Source organism: Hyalella azteca, unplaced genomic scaffold (assembly GCF_000764305.2).
Source record: "Hyalella azteca isolate HAZT.00-mixed unplaced genomic scaffold, Hazt_2.0.2 contig1803, whole genome shotgun sequence".
In the NCBI taxonomy this organism is placed as follows: domain Eukaryota; kingdom Metazoa; phylum Arthropoda; class Malacostraca; order Amphipoda; family Hyalellidae; genus Hyalella; species Hyalella azteca.
In genome coordinates this window covers 154,968-174,448 of record NW_025932102.1, presented here as the reverse complement: position 1 = coordinate 174,448, position 19,481 = coordinate 154,968, and the positions used below count along the sequence as shown (strand labels likewise).

At 45.2% G+C, this 19,481-nt stretch overlaps 1 protein-coding gene across 1 annotated transcript in view; it reads right to left on the bottom strand.

Annotated features, from left to right (window-relative positions):
* LOC108681998 (protein retinal degeneration B) overlaps positions 1-19,481 on the bottom strand; it is a gene marked incomplete in the record, with an annotated part of 51,421 nt that overhangs the window by 8,549 nt on the left and 23,391 nt on the right. Inside the window, 9 exon segments of the mRNA XM_018171085.2 lie at positions 1,821-1,969; positions 2,576-2,719; positions 3,463-3,630; positions 4,996-5,087; positions 6,601-6,706; positions 13,968-14,042; positions 15,287-15,468; positions 17,930-18,083; positions 18,499-18,616. Coding sequence (XP_018026574.1) covers positions 1,821-1,969; positions 2,576-2,719; positions 3,463-3,630; positions 4,996-5,087; positions 6,601-6,706; positions 13,968-14,042; positions 15,287-15,468; positions 17,930-18,083; positions 18,499-18,616 — 1,188 coding nt within the window.

The window sequence follows — 19,481 nt, the reverse complement described above, 5'->3', positions numbered from 1 at the left end:
TTATAGTTTGAAACGGCGAGGGTCTCAAAGGTGCTGACCTTGTGGAACTCACAACCGTCGCGGCGTCACTTCGAGGGAATAGGCTTAACTGTGGGCGACGGCTCCCTATATAAGGACCTCAAAATTGGCGCCAAGGGTTGTTGGTTCTCAGGAGGTGACCGTCGCGCACGTAGGGTCTGCAGTTAGCGGACGTAACGGCTGCGACCGTGAGGCCGGCGGTGTTACCGTTTTCGAACATTGACGGTTGACGGTCGCGAGAAACCCAGACTTATCGAAGCAGCCAAGAGTTTGGTGAGCACGTCAAGATAATCAACATCAACACTACGGCTGCGACTCAGCCGTGAGACAATACGAGAGAGCCACGAGTTGTACAACGATTATAACGCACGTCATCAGAAGATCTAAGTTTCGAGCTGTACGCCAAGAATTATCATCGATACGGTCACTATTTTCATCAGAAGAAGCGGTACGGTGACAGTCATCTCGACCGCAGTACGACAACGGAGTTGGAGTATTTTCATCGACTATGAAGACGAGCACCACTATTCCAAAGTACGGTCATCATAAACTCTACGGTTAGACCGGCCGCGAGACATCACTATAGCGCGAGAAATACGGCCAGGAAGAAAGAGCAACTGTGAAAGCGGACGCGAGAATACAGTAACGGTACGGCCGCTCAACCTACGGCCGCAAAGTGTGCGTGTACAATACGGTCGTTAACAACGGACGTACGGCTCAACGGAAATGCATTTTATCAACGTTCTCGTAAATAGGGAGATTTTTAACGACGTTAACTGATAGGCTTTGGACTTTTGGTTGTGATCAGATTACATTTTTCAAGTACTAGAGATTTTTGTTAACGTAGGATGTGAACTTGAATTTTCCAATTTAATGTGAAATGTATCAGTGTTTCATTACAACCCTCTCTTTGTACTATTATTTTGCCGTAACCTTTCCAAAAAGAGAACCTTTTCATACGTGCCAATCAAGTGACACTCGGCGTCCACCTGACAAAACGATAAGTAACGAATACCGTTATCTCGAACCTGAACCTGAACGTAACGTAAAATTGGTGGAGTAATCACTCCGATTCTCCAACTTTAAAATATATGAGACGATAAGAAACTAATCTCTCTTTCATATTTTTTTTTAAATTTAATCAGCTCGTACCCGCGTCACTTGCTGCCTAATTTTGCAGCGTTTGGGCGTGGCTGGCACCCGCGTCACTTGCTGCCTAATTTTGCTGCGTTTGGGCGTGGCTCGTACCCGCGTCACTTTCTGCCTAATTTTGCTGCGTTTGGGCGTGGTTCGTTCGTACCCGCGTCACTTGCTGCCTAATTTTGCTGCGTTTGGGCGTGGCTCGTACCCGCGTCACTTGCTGCCTAATTTTGCTGCGTTTGGGCGTGGCTCGTACCCGCGTCACTTGCTGCTTTGCGTTTGGTTGATATTCATGCTCAGGGCTCGCAATTCAGTCGTCTAGAACCATTATTGTCAACAAAGGACTAAGAGTATCTACTTCGAAAGAAGAATCTGTACACCTGTGTCATGAGGCCATCTACACCACATGAAGACCATCAGTATATTACGAAAATCTACCTCTACCTCGTTCATTCCTTCCCTCCTAAACGATAGATAGTTAAGAGCCAGACCAAAGCGCAACTATTAGCTCTTGCGTTTAGAATCCATTCGAAAATCTTCTACGAAGTCACAACGCTATCCTCGACTATTTCACCTTAGTGTTTCAACTTCGCGGCAGTTACACACGTTGCAGGGTCACTACGTGCACAAGTGACGCGTTACTGCACACCACCAGCACCCACCTGACGGAGGATGAAGGCCGCCACGTCGCTGCTCTCCCAGAAGGACGCATGGAAGAGATGGGGCAGGGAGTTGGGAGGGAAGTTAGCGAGGCCGTCAGGACAGTAGAGGGCGTAGTCCAGCCTCTTACTTCCCCACCACACCTCCCGCACTGTAACATCACACTGTCACCACACCTCCCGCACTATAACATCACACTGTCACCACACCTCCCGCACTGTAACATCACATCACACTATAACCACAGCCAATAATCAAGAATTTTTATTACCGCTCCACTCTCAAGCACATCTCGATCAAGCGAAAACGTGCACATCACGGATTAATGGCAACGCTAGGAACAAGTTAATGATATGATATTGCTTGCGTCTTGATATTCCAGCATAAATTACGTCTAAGAAATCTCATGCAAACCATAGGTAGAAAAAACTGGAGTGCTTTTGGTACAAAGTAGAAGTAGTTTCAGTAACTAGCGTTAGTGACAGTTAAGGCACCTGCGCCAGGCGCTAGTGTCAGGCTGACAAGGTAAGCGCTAGGCAAGTTTCAAGGTGTCAGGTTAAGTGCCACTATAAGTGTCAGGTTCAGCGTCAGGAGTAAGTGCTGGTCGTGTAGTGCCACAACGTACAGGCAGTGCCATTAGCGAGTGCCTGAGTGTCAGGGTAAGTGCTGGCAGTGTGGTGCCACAACGTACAGGCAGTGCCAGTAGCGAGTGTCTGAGTGTCAGGGTAAGTGCTGGCAGTGTAGTGCCACAACGTACAGGCAGTGCCAGTAGCGAGTGCCTGAGTGTCAGCGAGGCCAGACACGGTGCTGGTGAGGGAGGCGTCTGAGGACCTACGGAGAGGCGCGCCGCTGCTGCTGGGGGGGTCGCTCAGCAGGCCACCTTGCCGCTGGATGTACTCCACTGCAACGCGTTACTAATTTAATGACTAATATTTGCAACTAAAACGCTAACTACGATAATTAAAATAGAAAAAATAATGCACGAAATCTTAAAAGATGACAATCTTTGTTATCAGTTTTCTTTTGATATCATTAACAAATTTAATGTGGATTCTTTATCTTTGATTTCGAATTTCTGGCGAATTTGCGATTCCAACAATCAAAAAATCTTGGTACCGTTGCTACAACTTTACGGTAGATAAATACTCTGCACTTCATTGTTGATATCATTTGGAGTTCTAGACTTGATCATCAAATTCTGGAATATAAAATTTTGCAAATAATACCTGAAGATATCTACACGATTAAAATATTTGCCCACTCCCCACCCCCCCAAAAAAAATCACAAATGAATGAGACTTGACGCCAGGGACTTTCTACGGAGGTGAGTGGGCTGGACAAGCTTACGGAGGTGAGTGGGCTGGAAGAGCTTACGGAGGTGAGTGGGCTGGACAAGCTTACGGAGGTGAGTGGGCTGGACAAGCTTACGGAGGTGAGTGGGCTGGACAAGCTTACGGAGGTGATTGGGCTGGAAGAGCTTACGGAGGTGAGTGGGCTGGACAAGCTTACGGAGGTGAGTGGGCTGGGAAGGCTTACGGAGGTGAGTGGGCTGGGAAGGCTTACGGAGATGAGTGGGCTGGGAAGGCTTACGGAGATGAGTGGGCTGGGAAGGCTTACAGAGGTGAGTGGGCTGGACAAGCTTACGGAGATGAGTGGGCTGGGAGTCGCCGAGTGGGTGTTTGGTGTAGCGCGGGATGATGACAGGAGGCAGCGCTGCCAGGCGGGGTGCCAGCAGCGGCTCAAGTCTCAGTGCCAGCGGGTCAGTGGGATGGAAGAGGTTGTAGAGCTGCTGACACCGTGGCCGTGCTGGCACTGTCAGGGAAGAGATGCAGGTTAGTGACCAGCATCGAGACTATTAATCCTTACACAAGTCCCTTCAATGTCCTATATGAAATAGGATATTCATAAGTACTTATATCATTAGTCTGCTTAAATCGCAAGTTCATAAGGAATTTAAAAGCAAAGAAAACGTCAAGAAAATTCACCAAGCAAAAATTCGCCAAGAAAACCATGTCTCAATAATGCGTTTAGCTCATATAATCTGGAAATAGTAAATCGCTAGGATTTTATATTCTTGTCGTCCCCCTAGGACTAAGTTGTTCATAACTAGTCCCGTTTATTTCGATATAATGTTAGGTCTTGTTTAGGTTTTATGTCTTTCTTTGAATTTTGATTTTTAAAGTGATTTTATTCATTTTAGTTTAGTCGAACTGATGATGGAGCTGGACTCCGAAACGTTTTCAATATCGATAGGATATTCATATTAGTAGCCTGTAAAGTTAGGCGTTTTGAGCCATAGGCGCCGTACGCCCGCAGCTACTAGCCTAGTCTCTAAAGTTTTCACGGAGGCTACGCCCAAGAATTGGATTATCTCCACAATTACCCCGACTCCCAAATTGCGTCAGCTAATGAGGTTAGTTTAGGTCCACACAGAGGTTTGTTTATGTGGAAAGTCGGGGCAAGTGTGGAGGTACTATAATGCTAGTATGTAGCCTCCATGAAGGCTATACTGGCTTGAGCAGTGGCTGCAGGCTTATGACGCTTTGGCTTAAACCTTAGAGGAACTGGGGCCATACTTTCAAAAATCGCTAAGTGAACGTAAGTACTTACGCTCTATTTTCTGGTCTATGATTGGTGGATTTTGCTTAAAAGGCCGTCAATGATTCGTTCATGAACATACAATCTCTCAACTTTTTTGGAAAGTATAGGCCCTGGTGCGGCTTGCAGTGTTACTAGCGTGGTTTGAGGCATCGTAGCTCTGTGACCAAGTGTAGCTGTGCATGTTTAGGCTGCGCGGTGGCTACAGGGCAAGTATGAGAATTAAATTTATGGTCAACGGCTGCTCTCCCTCACGAAGATCGTGGCTCTAATTAAACCATTTCCTTTGAGCGCATAATTCCTCTCAGAGCCTTCGTGTTCCACACTCTGGAATACTGCTGCCAGCTTTGGTCACCACTCAAGGCGGATGCGGTGCGGAAACTGGAGGCAGTGCAGCGGACCTTAACGTACAGGATCAGCGGCATGAAGAAACTGAACCTGAACTACTGGGGCAGTGTGAACTGTAGTCGCTGGAGAGGAGAAGAGACAGGTATATGATGACGTATGTCAGTGCACACGTTGCAAGGTTCAAATTAACCACCAGCAGACGACGCCGTCCCGACGGTGCAGAGCACCCACCGTAGTGCGTGGTGCAGATCATCTTGCGCTTGAGGAGCACCAGCGCCAGCGGGCAGCCAAGCAGGAACACGTCGCACGTCTCGTATTCCAGCCTGCACGAGACGTCAACGTATCACGTCTCTTGACACGTCTCTTGACACAACACGTCTCTTGACACAACACGTCTCTTGACACAACATGGCTCTTGAAACAACACGTCTCTTGACACAACACGTCTCTTGACACAACACGTCTCTTGACACAACACGTCTCTTGACACAACACGTCTCTTGACACAACACNAAACAACAGACTAGTTAAGCTAGTCAAACAACAGACTAGTTAAGCTAGTCAAACAACAGACTAGTTAAGCTAGTCAAACAACAGACTAGTTAAGCTAGTCAAACAACAGACTAGTTAAGCTAGTCAAACAACAGACTAGTTAAGCTAGTCAAACAACAGACTAGTTAAGCTAGTCAAACAACAGACTAGTTAAGCTAGTCAAACAACAGACTAGTTAAGCTAGTCAAACAACAGACTAGTTAAGCTAGTCAAACAACAGACTAGTTAAGCTAGTCAAACAACAGACTAGTTAAGCTAGTCAAACAACAGACTAGTTAAGCTAGTCAAACAACAGACTAGTTAAGCTAGTCAAACAACAGACTAGTTAAGCTAGTCAAACAACAGACTAGTTAAGCTAGTCAAACAACAGACTAGTTAAGCTAGTCAAACAACAGACTAGTTAAGCTAGTCAAACAACAGACTAGTTAAGCTAGTCAAACAACAGACTAGTTAAGCTAGTCAAACAACAGACTAGTTAAGCTAGTCAAACAACAGACTAGTTAAGCTAGTCAAACAACAGACTAGTTAAGCTAGTCAAACAACAGACTAGTTAAGCTAGTCAAACAACAGACTAGTTAAGCTAGTCAAACAACAGACTAGTTAAGCTAGTCAAACAACAGACTAGTTAAGCTAGTCAAACAACAGACTAGTTAAGCTAGTCAAACAACAGACTAGTTAAGCTAGTCAAACAACAGACTAGTTAAGCTAGTCAAACAACAGACTAGTTAAGCTAGTCAAACAACAGACTAGTTAAGCTAGTCAAACAACAGACTAGTTAAGCTAGTCAAACAACAGACTAGTTAAGCTAGTCAAACAACAGACTAGTTAAGCTAGTCAAACAACAGACTAGTTAAGCTAGTCAAACAACAGACTAGTTAAGCTAGTCAAACAACAGACTAGTTAAGCTAGTCAAACAACAGACTAGTTAAGCTAGTCAAACAACAGACTAGTTAAGCTAGTCAAACAACAGACTAGTTAAGCTAGTCAAACAACAGACTAGTTAAGCTAGTCAAACAACAGACTAGTTAAGCTAGTCAAACAACAGACTAGTTAAGCTAGTCAAACAATAGACTAGTTAAGCTAACCAAACAACAGACTAGTTAAGCTAGTCAAACAACAGACTAGTTAAGCTAGTCAAACAACGGACTAGTTAAGCTAGTCAAACAACAGACTAGTTAAGCTAGTCAAACAATAGACTAGTTAAGCTAACCAAACATTAGACTAGTTAAGCTAGTCAAACATTAGACTAGTTAAGGTAATGTCTAGGTAGACTAACTAGCTGACCTGGTACCACCGCCCCCCCGGCGGCGGGGGCTGTTCAGAAGGCCTGACTGGTCGCTGAGCTGACGGGTGAGGGGGGCGCCGCCCCCGCCAGGATGCGATCCTTCACCTGCACCAATTCATCTCGGTCTGAATTCATCGTGAATAAATTCAACATACGTCATTTGAATACAGTTAATGATAATATATCAATACTGAAATAACATCTGGGTTAAAAGTCGCTGGCCGTGTCTGCCAGCGTTAAATAGAAAATTATGCATTGAAGTCGAGCTAAATTATGCATTTTTAACGTAAGCATGAGTTATATGGGCACAGGTTTTTGTTATAGGTACGAACTATACGTACATGATAAACATTATTAGAAAGACATGGCCTGTCCCTCTTCTGAAACAACGCTAAAAATACCATCTTCATTTTCCTCTCACTCCGCCATGTTGCTAATTAATATTATTGATTTGATAGCGTTTAATTAGACCTAATTTTTCATTGCCAAAAAATAGTAGTGACATTTTTGAAAAAAATTAGTGAAATGTATGGAGTTAAAAAACCAATGTTTCTATAGGTAATTATAGATGATTATTTTTGAGCATTGTATTTAAACATCTCATGGTTCAGCATGGAATAATATCATGGAGTTTCGTTTTGGTGGCTTGAAACTGAACACATTTTGTTTGTGACACAACACGTCACACGTTTTGACGTCAAGGGCGACGGCTCTAAACAAATAATTGTGTACTAGAGGGAACCAAAAGCTAAACAAGTGTATATAGTAACCATTACAAAATGTCGCTGAAGCGCGTGAACGAATAAATGAATAATAACACAAGACAAGCAATAAAAACAGAAAAGACAGCGTAAAGACCGGCAGAAACCTTACATACAGGGCTATAAGAACTTATACAGGGTTATACAGCTATTTGAATATACAGCTATACAGCTAAGCAGCTACACGGTGATTCAGCTAAAAATTTAAGTATATTCCATGGGATTTAGCTCCTCTCACAATTTTTTTTAATTACTCTTCAAGAAATTCCACGAAGAGAAAAAAAGGAGCCTGCAAGTTTCAACCATAAAATTTATTGAGTGTTTGAGAAATGTATGAGTCCGCTGCTTAGGAAAACTCGATCGCTGCGTGAGAAAATCATTATTAGAACAAGAATCAATAACAGTAAACTCAGGAGCACCAACTAAATAAATACTCTTGACATGCTTCAAGGATAATAACAAAACAAATATGAGGGAAGATAAATGAGATTTAAATGAAGGAAATATGATATTTAAATGGAGAAAATTAATGTTTATAATCGCATGTGAATATAAGTTTATGACTAAACTATAAGAGAATGCAGAGGAAGGATGAACCAATTAAGAATGTATATGAATGTATAGAATGTATAACTCAGCGTCCATGAGTTAGTCACGAGGACTGTGATGTTCAAACTTATTTTCATTGCACAGTGAATGAACTGCATGAGTTAATTCATTGCATGAGTGAATGAACTGCACGATTGAATACATTGCATGAATGAATGCGTGAACATGCAGTCACGGCCTGAGGCCATGCGTCTTCAAGTGAGCTCTATTTCTCATACAGGCGATATACAGGGCGTATACAGCTACGGTATACAGGGCGTATACAGCTATACATGGCGTATACAGCTATACAGAAGCACACAACCAGGTATTATGCATGATGGTACACGGTATTGACGATACAAGTTACACGTTACATTACGTGGCAATTTGTTACAATATATATATACCGTACTAACAAAGCCAATTTACAAATGCTTCAAAAATATAAACATTCAATACACTATTTGAGACAATTCATTCATTATTGTATTGCTCACATAAATTGTCAGAGCCAACTTAATTACAATGATATATACATTGCCCTATTTTTAGCGCATTTTCTCATTTATGCAAAAAAGGCGCTATTGTGCTCGCCATGTCCGTCCATCCGTCCGTCCGTCCGTCCGTCCGTCCGTCCGTCTGTCCGTCTGTCCGTCTATCCGTGACCTCAAGTTTTCGTCGAAGAGAAAATGCGCTCTCTGACACTCACTGCAGTGAGTACTGAGTTATATTTTTGAATCTGGGAATCTATATGTTAAAGGTGCTAGTTTCATAGGCTATTTGATTTTGTCAAGCTGTTGGTGCATGACGCATGACTGTACACGCGGGTTCACTACACGCACACAACATTGTTCAAAAATGCGGATCAGATACATCAGAAATATATGCTACACTCCATTTTACTACTTTACAGCGTTCTACGGTTATTAATCTACAGTGTACACACTGTTAGAAAAATTACCGTTAACGGTATTATACCGGCGTTTCAGTGGCCGGTCTGTGCGTGAAAAGAAACACCGTGTCGCCGTTTTTATTCTAATTTAACACTAGAAATCCGTAAAACATCTGATAAAAACGGCAAAACAGTTTATTTTCACGGGGCGACCGGCCACTAGAATGCCAGTGGGACCGTTTTTTCACCGTTTTTTCTAACAGTGCATATTCTAAAATTACAATAGATTACTTTTAGCATAGTAAAACAATGCATGTAATATTTAATCAACAAGCGCAAGCGGTATATTATGCACCAAGTTCATGAATGAGCGGCGTGTACTCATACAATATGCACGAGCAGGGAACAATGATGTATATGTGATGAACATAGCACAAGCACTGTGCACTAGCGCCTAGTGGACCAGGCGAGACACAAGTGACTGTGAACAGCACTGGGGGCGAACAGGCGGCTCAGCTGTGGTGAACAGCTGTAGCAGTCACAGCTGTGGTGAGCAGCTGTAGCAGTCACAGCTGTGGTGAGCAACTGTAGCAGTCACAGCTGTGGTGAGCAGCTGTAGCAGTCACAGCTGTGGTGAGCATTTGTCGCACGTCTCATGCCGGGCAAGCAAGCAAAAAGCGATGGGAAAAATGTAAAAAATGCTTCATTTACAGCGATTCGTATGATTAATTCAGATATTAAAAGGAACCTCGCATAATGATGCAGTATTGCAGACAATCTATTAAATACGTCGGATGTCTCAAGAGAAAAGTCTCCTATCGAATTTTAAACATAACTTTATAGAGGAAACGACCAATTGGGTGGAGTTAAAGTCCAATTTCACCGACAGAATTTTCACTCTTAACGCTTTTCCTTCGAATATACTTCGATGATTCTTTGAAACATACACGTGGAAAATATTATGGCTTCAATTAAATTCGACAAAAAAACGCTGAATATCAATAGAAAACTATGTATGTTGAACAATATATGATAAGATTACGTTAGATGAAAATAAGCGAAAAAGATTAATAATTCTGACCATTAATTATGTGTATGTGGACAGCTGTAGACCATAATTGAAGTTACTGAATTTGAATACGAGGCATGATTTTCAAGTCAGTGCCGTTTTGGAAGTAAGAAAAGACGTGTAGAGACATCGCAATAATTTTATTTCAACATGAAAGCCTGTACCTTAATATACTATTTAGCGCATTTTCTTATTTATGAAAAAAATGCACTATTGTGCTCGCCATTTGTCCGTCTGTCCGTCCGTGACCTCACGTTTTCGTCGACGAGAAAATGCGCTCTCTATCACTCACTGCAGTGAGTACTGAGTTATATTTCTTACATAATTTCCGTGAATATTGAGGCACTTGTCATAACGTAGCACTAGTTTTTTAATACCCTCCTGATAAAATTCTGCTGCTTGACTTGTTAACCACTGCATCACAAATGAAGTGTGCAGTGTGATGCATCACACTGCATCAAATGCATCACACTGCACTTGAAGAAACACCTGGGCGGTCGGAGTCTTCAAGACGATAACGAAGTCAAAACATTTGTGATGCCGTGGTTAACAAGTCAGGCGTCAGAATTTCATCAGGAGGGTATTCAAAAACTGGAGCCACGTTATGACAAGTGCGTCAATATTCAAGGAAATTATGTAGAAAAGTAGAGGTACAGGCTTTCATGTGAAAATAAAATTATTGCGATATCTTTGCACGTATTTTTCTAATTCCAAAACGGTACTGACTTAAAAAACATGCCTCGCAGTTCAATACTAACCAGTCGATAAATCTAAGTGGGATCGTCCGCGATGCAAGAGCGCGGAAGACAGTGAGAAGAACGACTAGGACGTGAGGCAGGCGCGGCCAAAATACAATAGGCACAAAGAACGATCTTACGCATGGGCATATTGATGGAATTGAGCGAACGCATGCGCATTGGTGCCATTAGGCGAACGCATGCGCATTGCTGCCATTAGGCGAACGCATGCGCATTGCTGCCATTAGGCGAACGCATGCGCATTGCTGCCATTAGGCGAAGCGCATGCGCATTGGTGCCATTAGGCGAACGCATGAGCATTGAAACTTTTCACGTCTACCTAACCTGAACCTATTTCCTAAAGCACCGCCTCAATGATCAGCGCCCATACTAAACTATTCGAATGCCCGTTGCATTATATTTCTTTTTTAGATCTTTCATCTATCTTAACATGATGACACAATCATATCAAAGCATGTGCAAGGAAGAGCGGAGATGCATCGGCGATATTTTCGGGGAAATATGACCGGGTTTTATTCTTTACGCACAAAAGTAAACGTGCAGACATCGCTTAACACTTCTCTACTGCAACGTTCACACCACTCTGCAACGTTCACACCACACTGCAACAAAAGGATAAATAATATTCAAATTTTCGATGGACTACCAATAGACTGTAAGTCTGACTATGAAAGAACATTCCGGCATTTACGCGATCACAATCTGTAGATACTTTAGCCTACAAATTAAGAAGCTCAATACATTCAAGCCAGGAGCAATGAGGCGGGCACGCATTAGGGATGCAGACTGACTAATGCAGACGTAAGTAGTCATAACAGTTGGGTTGCGGACTGACAACTGCAGACGAGGTTATGCAGAATAGTCGAGTTGCAGACAGACTACTGCAGACATAAGTGCAGTCGTTCGCCCACCTGCAGCAATAGGGCGCTGCATACAGCTGCTCGTAGGCAAGGAAGGCTGCAGTTGCCGCAACTGCAACAGCTGCTGCTGCTGTTGCTGCCCTCCAGCGTGGGCACCCGCACAGGGGGCAGAGGATTTTCGGGGCAGCACCGAGCAGCAGATGGAGGGGATGACAGGCAGGGGCGCCGACACCTTACGCAGGATCTGATCCTGCGACGGCGGCAGCAGGTCCTGCGAGGTCAGGGTCCTGGCGGTGGGATCATCGTAGCTGAACTGCGACGCGGCAAATGTTTGGTCGCGTGAAGAGATCTTGCGTTCATCTTTGCACGAAGGCGTATGTTGGTCCGACGAAGACCAACTTTGGTTGTCTACAGACGACGATGTACGGCGGTCTGTCGACGACGGACTACGACGATCAGCTGACGAAGGGCTGCGATGATGGAGGCTCGGATGACGATGATCGTCCAACGATAATTTGCGTGAAAGTTCATTGGGGTCGTCACTGTGAATGAGGATGGTGGGTGAAGGAGGGGGGCCGGAACCCATCTCCTGGGAGGAACCAGGGCCCTGCTGGGGAGGCAGCCTGAGCTGGGAAGACATTCTGCCGGAGTTGGAGGTCCCTGATGTGGCAGAGACAGATTTGGCGAGCGGACTGTGGCGCGGCGCCCCCCAGCCTGCGGTGGGGGGAGTGGCGGCGAGGCCACACAAGATTGTCTCATGCCTCACGGCCACGCCTCACGCGCCATCAGGTATTAGGCAATTAGGAGATAATGCCTCGAATTAGAGGCAAGACTTTCTTTAAAGAGGCCACATTAGGCCGTGTGGCCTCACAGGATCAAACGGGAGGAAAGGGTAGGGAGCTCAAGGGTCAGGTTGTAGGATCAAGAACCTCGGACACACAAATGTCACCAAAAATCAACATGAGACGTTGATACTGAGAGCCTTCAAACGCGTTGACTTCAGGAGGATGAAAGTGAAGGATACACGAGCAGTCCTACTGTCCAGGTGGAGGATACACGAGCAGTCCTACTGTCCAGGTGGAGGATACGAGCAGTCCTACAGTCCAGGTGGAGGATACACGAGCCGTCCTACTGTCCAGGTGGAGGATACGAGCAGTCCTACAGTCCAGGTGGAGGATACACGAGCCGTCCTACTGTCCAGGTGGAGGATACAGGAGGATATTACCCAACATAAGTGTTCAATGAACGCGAGTATTGCGTCTCACTGGGCTTACGTTAACTGAAATTTTGCGTTGCGTGAAATTTAGTGAGATAATCAAGGCACAATTTAGGTTAAATTAATATAATTAATCAGTAGCGAATTTAGCAACGAATTTGGTAAATATAACTGAAGGAACTGCAGCAAACAAAACTTGCTGACGAGAAGATCTATGGAATAATAAAAAATGTTAATTCAAATCAGCAGAGATAAACAACGAACTGAGCCTTCATATACAAACCTAATGAAGATGTGGGACTAGGAGAAGTCTGTGATATTGCGCTGAGTGGGGGGAGAGTGGGCGCTGTGTTGGGGGAGAGTGGGCGCTGTGTTGGGGGAGAGTGGGCGCTGTGTTGGGGAGAGTGGGCGCTGTGTTAGGGGAGAGTGGGCGCTGTGTTGTGGGAGAGTGGGCGCTGTGTTGGGGGCGAGTGGGCGCTGTATTAGGGGAGAGTGGGCGCTGTGTTGGGGGAGAGTGGGCGCTGTGTTGNGACAAAATGCTGTGTTCTAAAAAGGGAGGCAATATTTTTTTTACATATCTATTCCTCTATATCTAGCTTGAGACACATGCATATTTATTTTACTATACAAGTCAAAATGGATGGTTCAATGGGAGCTGCTGTCGCTGGCTCCCCTTCAATAGTCTTCATGGGGCATTTATTTTTATAATGCCCCGTTTGATGACACCGGGAGCATTTTCGCTTCGATGTCAAGGGTATGGGGCATTTATTCCTGTAATGCCCTGTTTCATTGCACCGGGAACACTTCCGCTTTGACGTGGAAGGCTTCTGAAAGATAATATGCAAGTCTTTAATTTACTCGTTTTATTAGTCTTGATCGAAAGTAGAATATGTGCATACAAAATTATCCTAAAACTTGTATTTCCTATAAATTGATTTTGTCATTTTTGTCACTCAAATGGATTGCTTACGCATACATAATACCATATAAATTTTACAAGTTTTAATCACGAGCATTAACTTAATTGTGAACGATGGCTGTCTCTTATACACATCTAGATGTGTATAAGAGACAGGTGTTGGGGAGAGTGGGCGCTGTGTTGGGGAGAGTGGGCGCTGTGTTAGGGGAGAGTGGGCGCTGTGTTGTGGGAGAGTGGGCGCTGTGTTGGGGGCGAGTGGGCGCTGTATTAGGGGGGAGTGGGCGCAGAGTGGGCACTCACCCCACGCAGGGTCGTCGGCCGCTGATGTGTCCTGACACAGCACATCGTAGAGCAACAGCCCAGCCACACAGTCTCCTGTGTACCATACAAGAGCTGTAATGTAATCCTTTGTACTATACAAAAACTGTAATGCAATCACGGCTGCCATACAATAACTGTAATGTCGGCACAACAATATGCAGTAAAATAAAAAACATCAGAAAACATCGCCACACTAATTGATCGAGTAACAGTCAGGAGATTACCATACACTGTCAAGATATATTAGACATGATGAGAAATAATGTAGGTTTACAATTATGAAGAATATGTCAACGCGCCTGAGCTCTAGACTGATACCAACTGGAATAAAATGTAAACTCTCATAGTTTACCTATGACTGCTCTCGTCAGGATACAATCGAGCATTTACAGCTCAAGCATCGGAACCATTATAGAACTTTGAGGCTATGCTCAACTTCAGTTAAAGCTATGCCTCGTTTATACTCGCTAATACCCGATGACATTGTTGACGCACCGAGTATGAACGCGTTCAAGAACAGACTAGATAAAGCTATGGAAAAATATATGTTCAGATTTGAAATGCCTAGCACCTTATCGAACTCGGTGGAAGTATAGTAGCTACTTCAAACTATCGTCAGTCATGAAAAGATCCGGTCAAATGACACGATTTTAGATCTTCTATGAACAGGGCACGAAAAGGAAAAGAATCGGCGACAGGCCACATCAGGCCTACACTTCAGCGCCGAGATCACTATGTTATGTTATGTTAATTAAAATCTCAGCCAAGCTTCTTCAATGGCTTACGTGTACATAGCCGTTACAACGACGAAGGATTAGAATCAGAATAGATAACGTTTAAACAGTTTATGTGGCTGCTGCTGCTGCCGCAGATCACGGCCATCCGCTGTCGCGCAGCTCAAAGGTCTTAATGCAATGTCAATGTATATGGCGTGATTACTTAATGCGCGCTACCTCGTAAATAGAAGTAATTCAGAGGGTGATGCATGTAAAATATTATAAATTAATAATTAGAACAAAGTAAATTTGGGAATGACAATTTCTATCGTTCACAAATAAAATAATAATAAACAGAAGAAAAACAACCGAGGGATTCTGAAGTTCACTCAAGTTTTGCCTCGCAGTTAAAAATGGCAATTTAAACTTAATATCATAAATCCTAGTTATATATTAATTAGCGCCGTCAGTCGCGACGTTACGTGGACAAAAGTCTGCCATAACGAGCACCACGTGAAGCAGAGACAACCGAAATACACGGCAGTGTAACAGCCCACGGCCACGCTCAAGTGTTCTGCTCACCCACAATACAGACGTGGCCCGTGAAGCCTATGCCGTCAGAGGAGCTGAGGAAGTCCCTGTAGGCGGCCTGTAGGGAGGCCGCAGTGCTGGCCACGGCCTCCGCGTAGGCCGCCGTGCCCTCGGCCACCACGGGCAGCGCCCCTACAGGCACCCACCCGTCCCCGCTGAAGTTCCCGCTCAGCCTGCAGGGCAGTTACTGTTATGAAGCAGTCAGTGGTGTGCAGCAGTTACTGTTATGAAGCAGTCAGTGGTGTGCAGCAGTTACTGTTATGAAGCAGTCAGTGGTGTGCAGTGGCCACTGTTATGCAGCAGTCAGTGGCGTGCAGTGGTCACGATTGGGCCCTATCATCTACGATTGGGCCCTAATGAACAATATGCAATTCAACGGCACCAAGTTCGAAGTAATGAGATACAGAGTCCGCACAGAGATCAGGGCAGGTATTTTCAAACATTGCCAAGTGTACGTAAGTTCTTGAACTTAAGCTCAAGAAGATAGGTACGTCTGGCGTACGATCAGCGTTTTTTGACACCTTCAAAACTTTCGTACGACCGACTTTGCTAAGACCGTACCTTCAAACCATGTTGCATGTCAGCCAATCACAAGCTCGCTTACATCCTTTGTTTACATTATGAGTCACATGACGCCACATGACGCCATGCTTCTGTGTTCAGTTACTTAAAAATTTTGTCTATTTTTAAAGAATTCTAGACTCTTTTAATCTAATATTTTGATGACAAATGCCGTTTTAAGATAGCAAACTGTTATTTAGTGATTAATATGACAGAATGAACAACGAGAATAGAATTTTAGTAAGTTCATTTTTTAGCTTCACCCGTCAGATTCGTTTTCTGTTGATATACCGTATACTAAGAAAAAATTCATTTAATACATGACTAATCAAATTTTCTTAATATCGAATAAGGATATTTTCTAAATCAAAATTAGAGGATTTACCTTAAAAAGATACTAAAGTCTGGACACTAGTATGATACCTACACTAGTCCAGACACTATTAGAGACTAGATACTAGTAACTAAATGATTACCAATCGCTTCACTCACTCAACAGTTGATTGTCACTCCACTTACGCGACCTTTGAATCGGCGTAAAGTTACGTGCTCGTAACGTACCGCAAAATGTTTTGAAGGTACCATTATTTGAAGTTACGAGCACTTAGCGGACTTACGCTGCACTCAAGCCGTTACGAGCACTTAGCAATGTTTTGAAAGTACCTGCCCGGGATGCCACATTGCTACTTGGCATCAGATGGCACAGAAATTGAGGAGAAGCAACTAGTTCGAGATCTCGGAGTTTCGAGAGTACTGAAGCCACGTTCGATGCCCATATCGAGGAAATAGTCGCGCGCAGCCGGCAAAGGATGGGGTGGATATGACGGACATTTCGAACGAGAGAAGCAGCACCAATGATTACACTCTTCAGAGCCCTCGTGCTCCCCAATCTTGAGTACTGCTGCCAGCTTTGGTCGCCACTCAAGGCGGGTGCAGTGCGGAAACTGGAGGCAGTGCAGCGGACCTTCACGTACAGGATCAGCGGCATGAGGGAGCTGAACCTGAACTACTGGGGAAGGCTGAAACACCTGGAACTGTACTCACTGGAGAGAAGAAGGGAAAGGTACATCATACTGTACACTTGGAAGATGATAAACGGACTGGCCCCCAACTTTGAGAGTGAGACCTCCAAAATAATGACATATTACAACGAAAGAGGGGGGAGACTGTGCAGGATTCCCCCATTTAATAACCGAGCCGCGGCCAGAGTACAGACTCTTCGTGAGGGATCACTGTCCGTGGTAGGACCGAGGGTCTTTAATGCCTTGCCAAAAGAGCTGAGAGGAGGGGAGTTCACCTTTGCAACATCCAAGAGACGACTGGACAATTGATTGAGAAAGATCCCGGATTGTCCAGTTATGGGAAACTACCCTCAGCAAGTGACAAGCAACAGCATCTTGCATCAGCTGGCCCAAATGAGGGCAAATAGACGGAACACGTCCAACGTTACATCCGGGACCCGAGGGCGAGGTGACCTGCCTAGCGACGACTCGGAGACGGAGGACGACGAAGGCGGCGCATCAGCGTGACCGGGGACTAGGAAGTCCCGAACTCATCATAAGGTCATTCATAAGGTTACTGTTATGCAGCAGTCAGTGGTGTGCAGTGGTCACTGTTATGCAGCAGTCAGTGGTGTGCAGTGGCCACTGTTATGCAGCAGTCAGTGGTGTGCTGTGGTCACTGTTATGCAGCAGTTAGTGGTGTGCAGTGGTCACTGTTATGNCGTGACACGCATGCCCGTGACTCATGCCCGTGACACGTATGCCCGTGCCACGCATGCCCGTGACTCACGTGGTGAGAGTGTGCAGGGCAGACGCCGTGACACGCATGCCCGTGACTCATGCCCGTGACACGTATGCCCGTGCCACGCATGCCCGTGACTCACGTGGTGAGAGTGTGCAGGGCAGACGCCGTGACACGCATGCCCGTGACTCATGCCCGTGACACGTATGCCCGTGCCACGCATGCCCGTGACTCACGTGGTGAGAGTGTGCAGGGCAGACGCCGTGACACGCATGCCCGTGACTCATGCCCGTGACACGTATACCCGTGCCACGCATGCCCGTGACTCACGTGGTGAGAGTGTGCAGGGCAGACGCGGTGAAGGTCTCAGCAGGCACGAGTCTGAAGGCGAGACCGCCCCCCGCCAGCACAGGGTACTGCTGCCGCACCACGCCCTCGAACACGTGTCTGAAGGTGGCCAGGTCGCTGCCTGCACTGCTGCACTCTGCAACACAACCATGTCAGTGGTACATGGTACCTTTACCTTGGGGTGGATGGTACCTAGAGGTGCATGGTACCTACAGGTGCGTGGTAGTACCTAGAGGTGCACGGTACCCAGATGCACCTGGTACCTGGAGGCTCCTGGTACCTAGAGGTGCGTGGCGCGTGGTACCTAGATATGCATGGTACCAGGTACCTTGAGGCACCTGGTACCTAGATATGCATAGTACCTAGTAGCTAGAGACACCTGGTACCAGGTACCTAGAGGCACCTGGTTGCAATGAGCACTTTTTTTAGAAGAATGATATTCGTCCAGACAAAATGGATGAGACTATACAATGAAAAGATGTATGCAGGATGAGCAATATGAGAAAAAGCCACGTAATATCGCGTGTATAAAGAGAGAGAAGGTGGGTCACCGGAGGGAGTTTCCAGGACGGAGCCCGCGTGTAGGACCAGCACGAGGATGGCGGAGGGGCAGTGGGGCAGTGGGCTGCTGCTGACGCTCACCCCCGCGCTGCTGGGGGGATGGGGGTGACTGGCAGCTCCTGTAAGGGGTGACAGTAACTTATGCGGTAATATAAAAAAAATCTCTGCATAGAAATATTTCATTATTTTTCGGCATTCATGTATGTGTATCATTTAGTTTTAGTTTATACCTAAAGTGTTGTGAACGATGGTGATCATTCACTGTTACCAATCATTTCAATGTCAGCTTTCGTTGATTCATATCATGCTCATGTTCCAGTATATGCAGCAAGTGGATATATCTGTAGAATAGCGCATGACGAGGCTACCTCCTCGGTAACATAAGACATCTCTGTCGTAGCTGTGATGTCAAGCGAGGTCAGGTCACAGTGGCTGTGAGGCAGGGAGTCAGTCGTGTCCTTCAAACCCTACAATGAGGTACTACCTGACAGTGTATGAATCATGAATTTGTCTCTTACGCTGACTTTACCATTTTAAACGTGCTTCTTCAGAACTATTCTTTTGAAATAAAATTAAGTTTCAACCGCGTGAACTGGAGTTTTAATGAACAGAAACCACGTGCAATAACATTATAAACGTGCATCTTCAGAACTATTCTTTTGAAATAAAATTAAGTTTCAACCACGTGAAGTGGAGTTCTAATGAACAATGAACAGAAACCAAGTGCAATAAAATACAAGCGATTGAACCGTGATAGAAATATTATTCTTATCGATCATTTAATTAACAAGCCAGTTACCGGCGTTCAGCGGTAGACTTCGAGCCTACTGACAAAACCAACGAGCTGCGGTGAACTGCCGTGACTCATGTGGCAGCACGGTAGCTCATGTGGCAGCACGGTAACTCATGTGGCAGCACGGTAACTCATGTGGCAGCACGGTAACTCATGTGGCAGCACGGTAACTCATGTGGC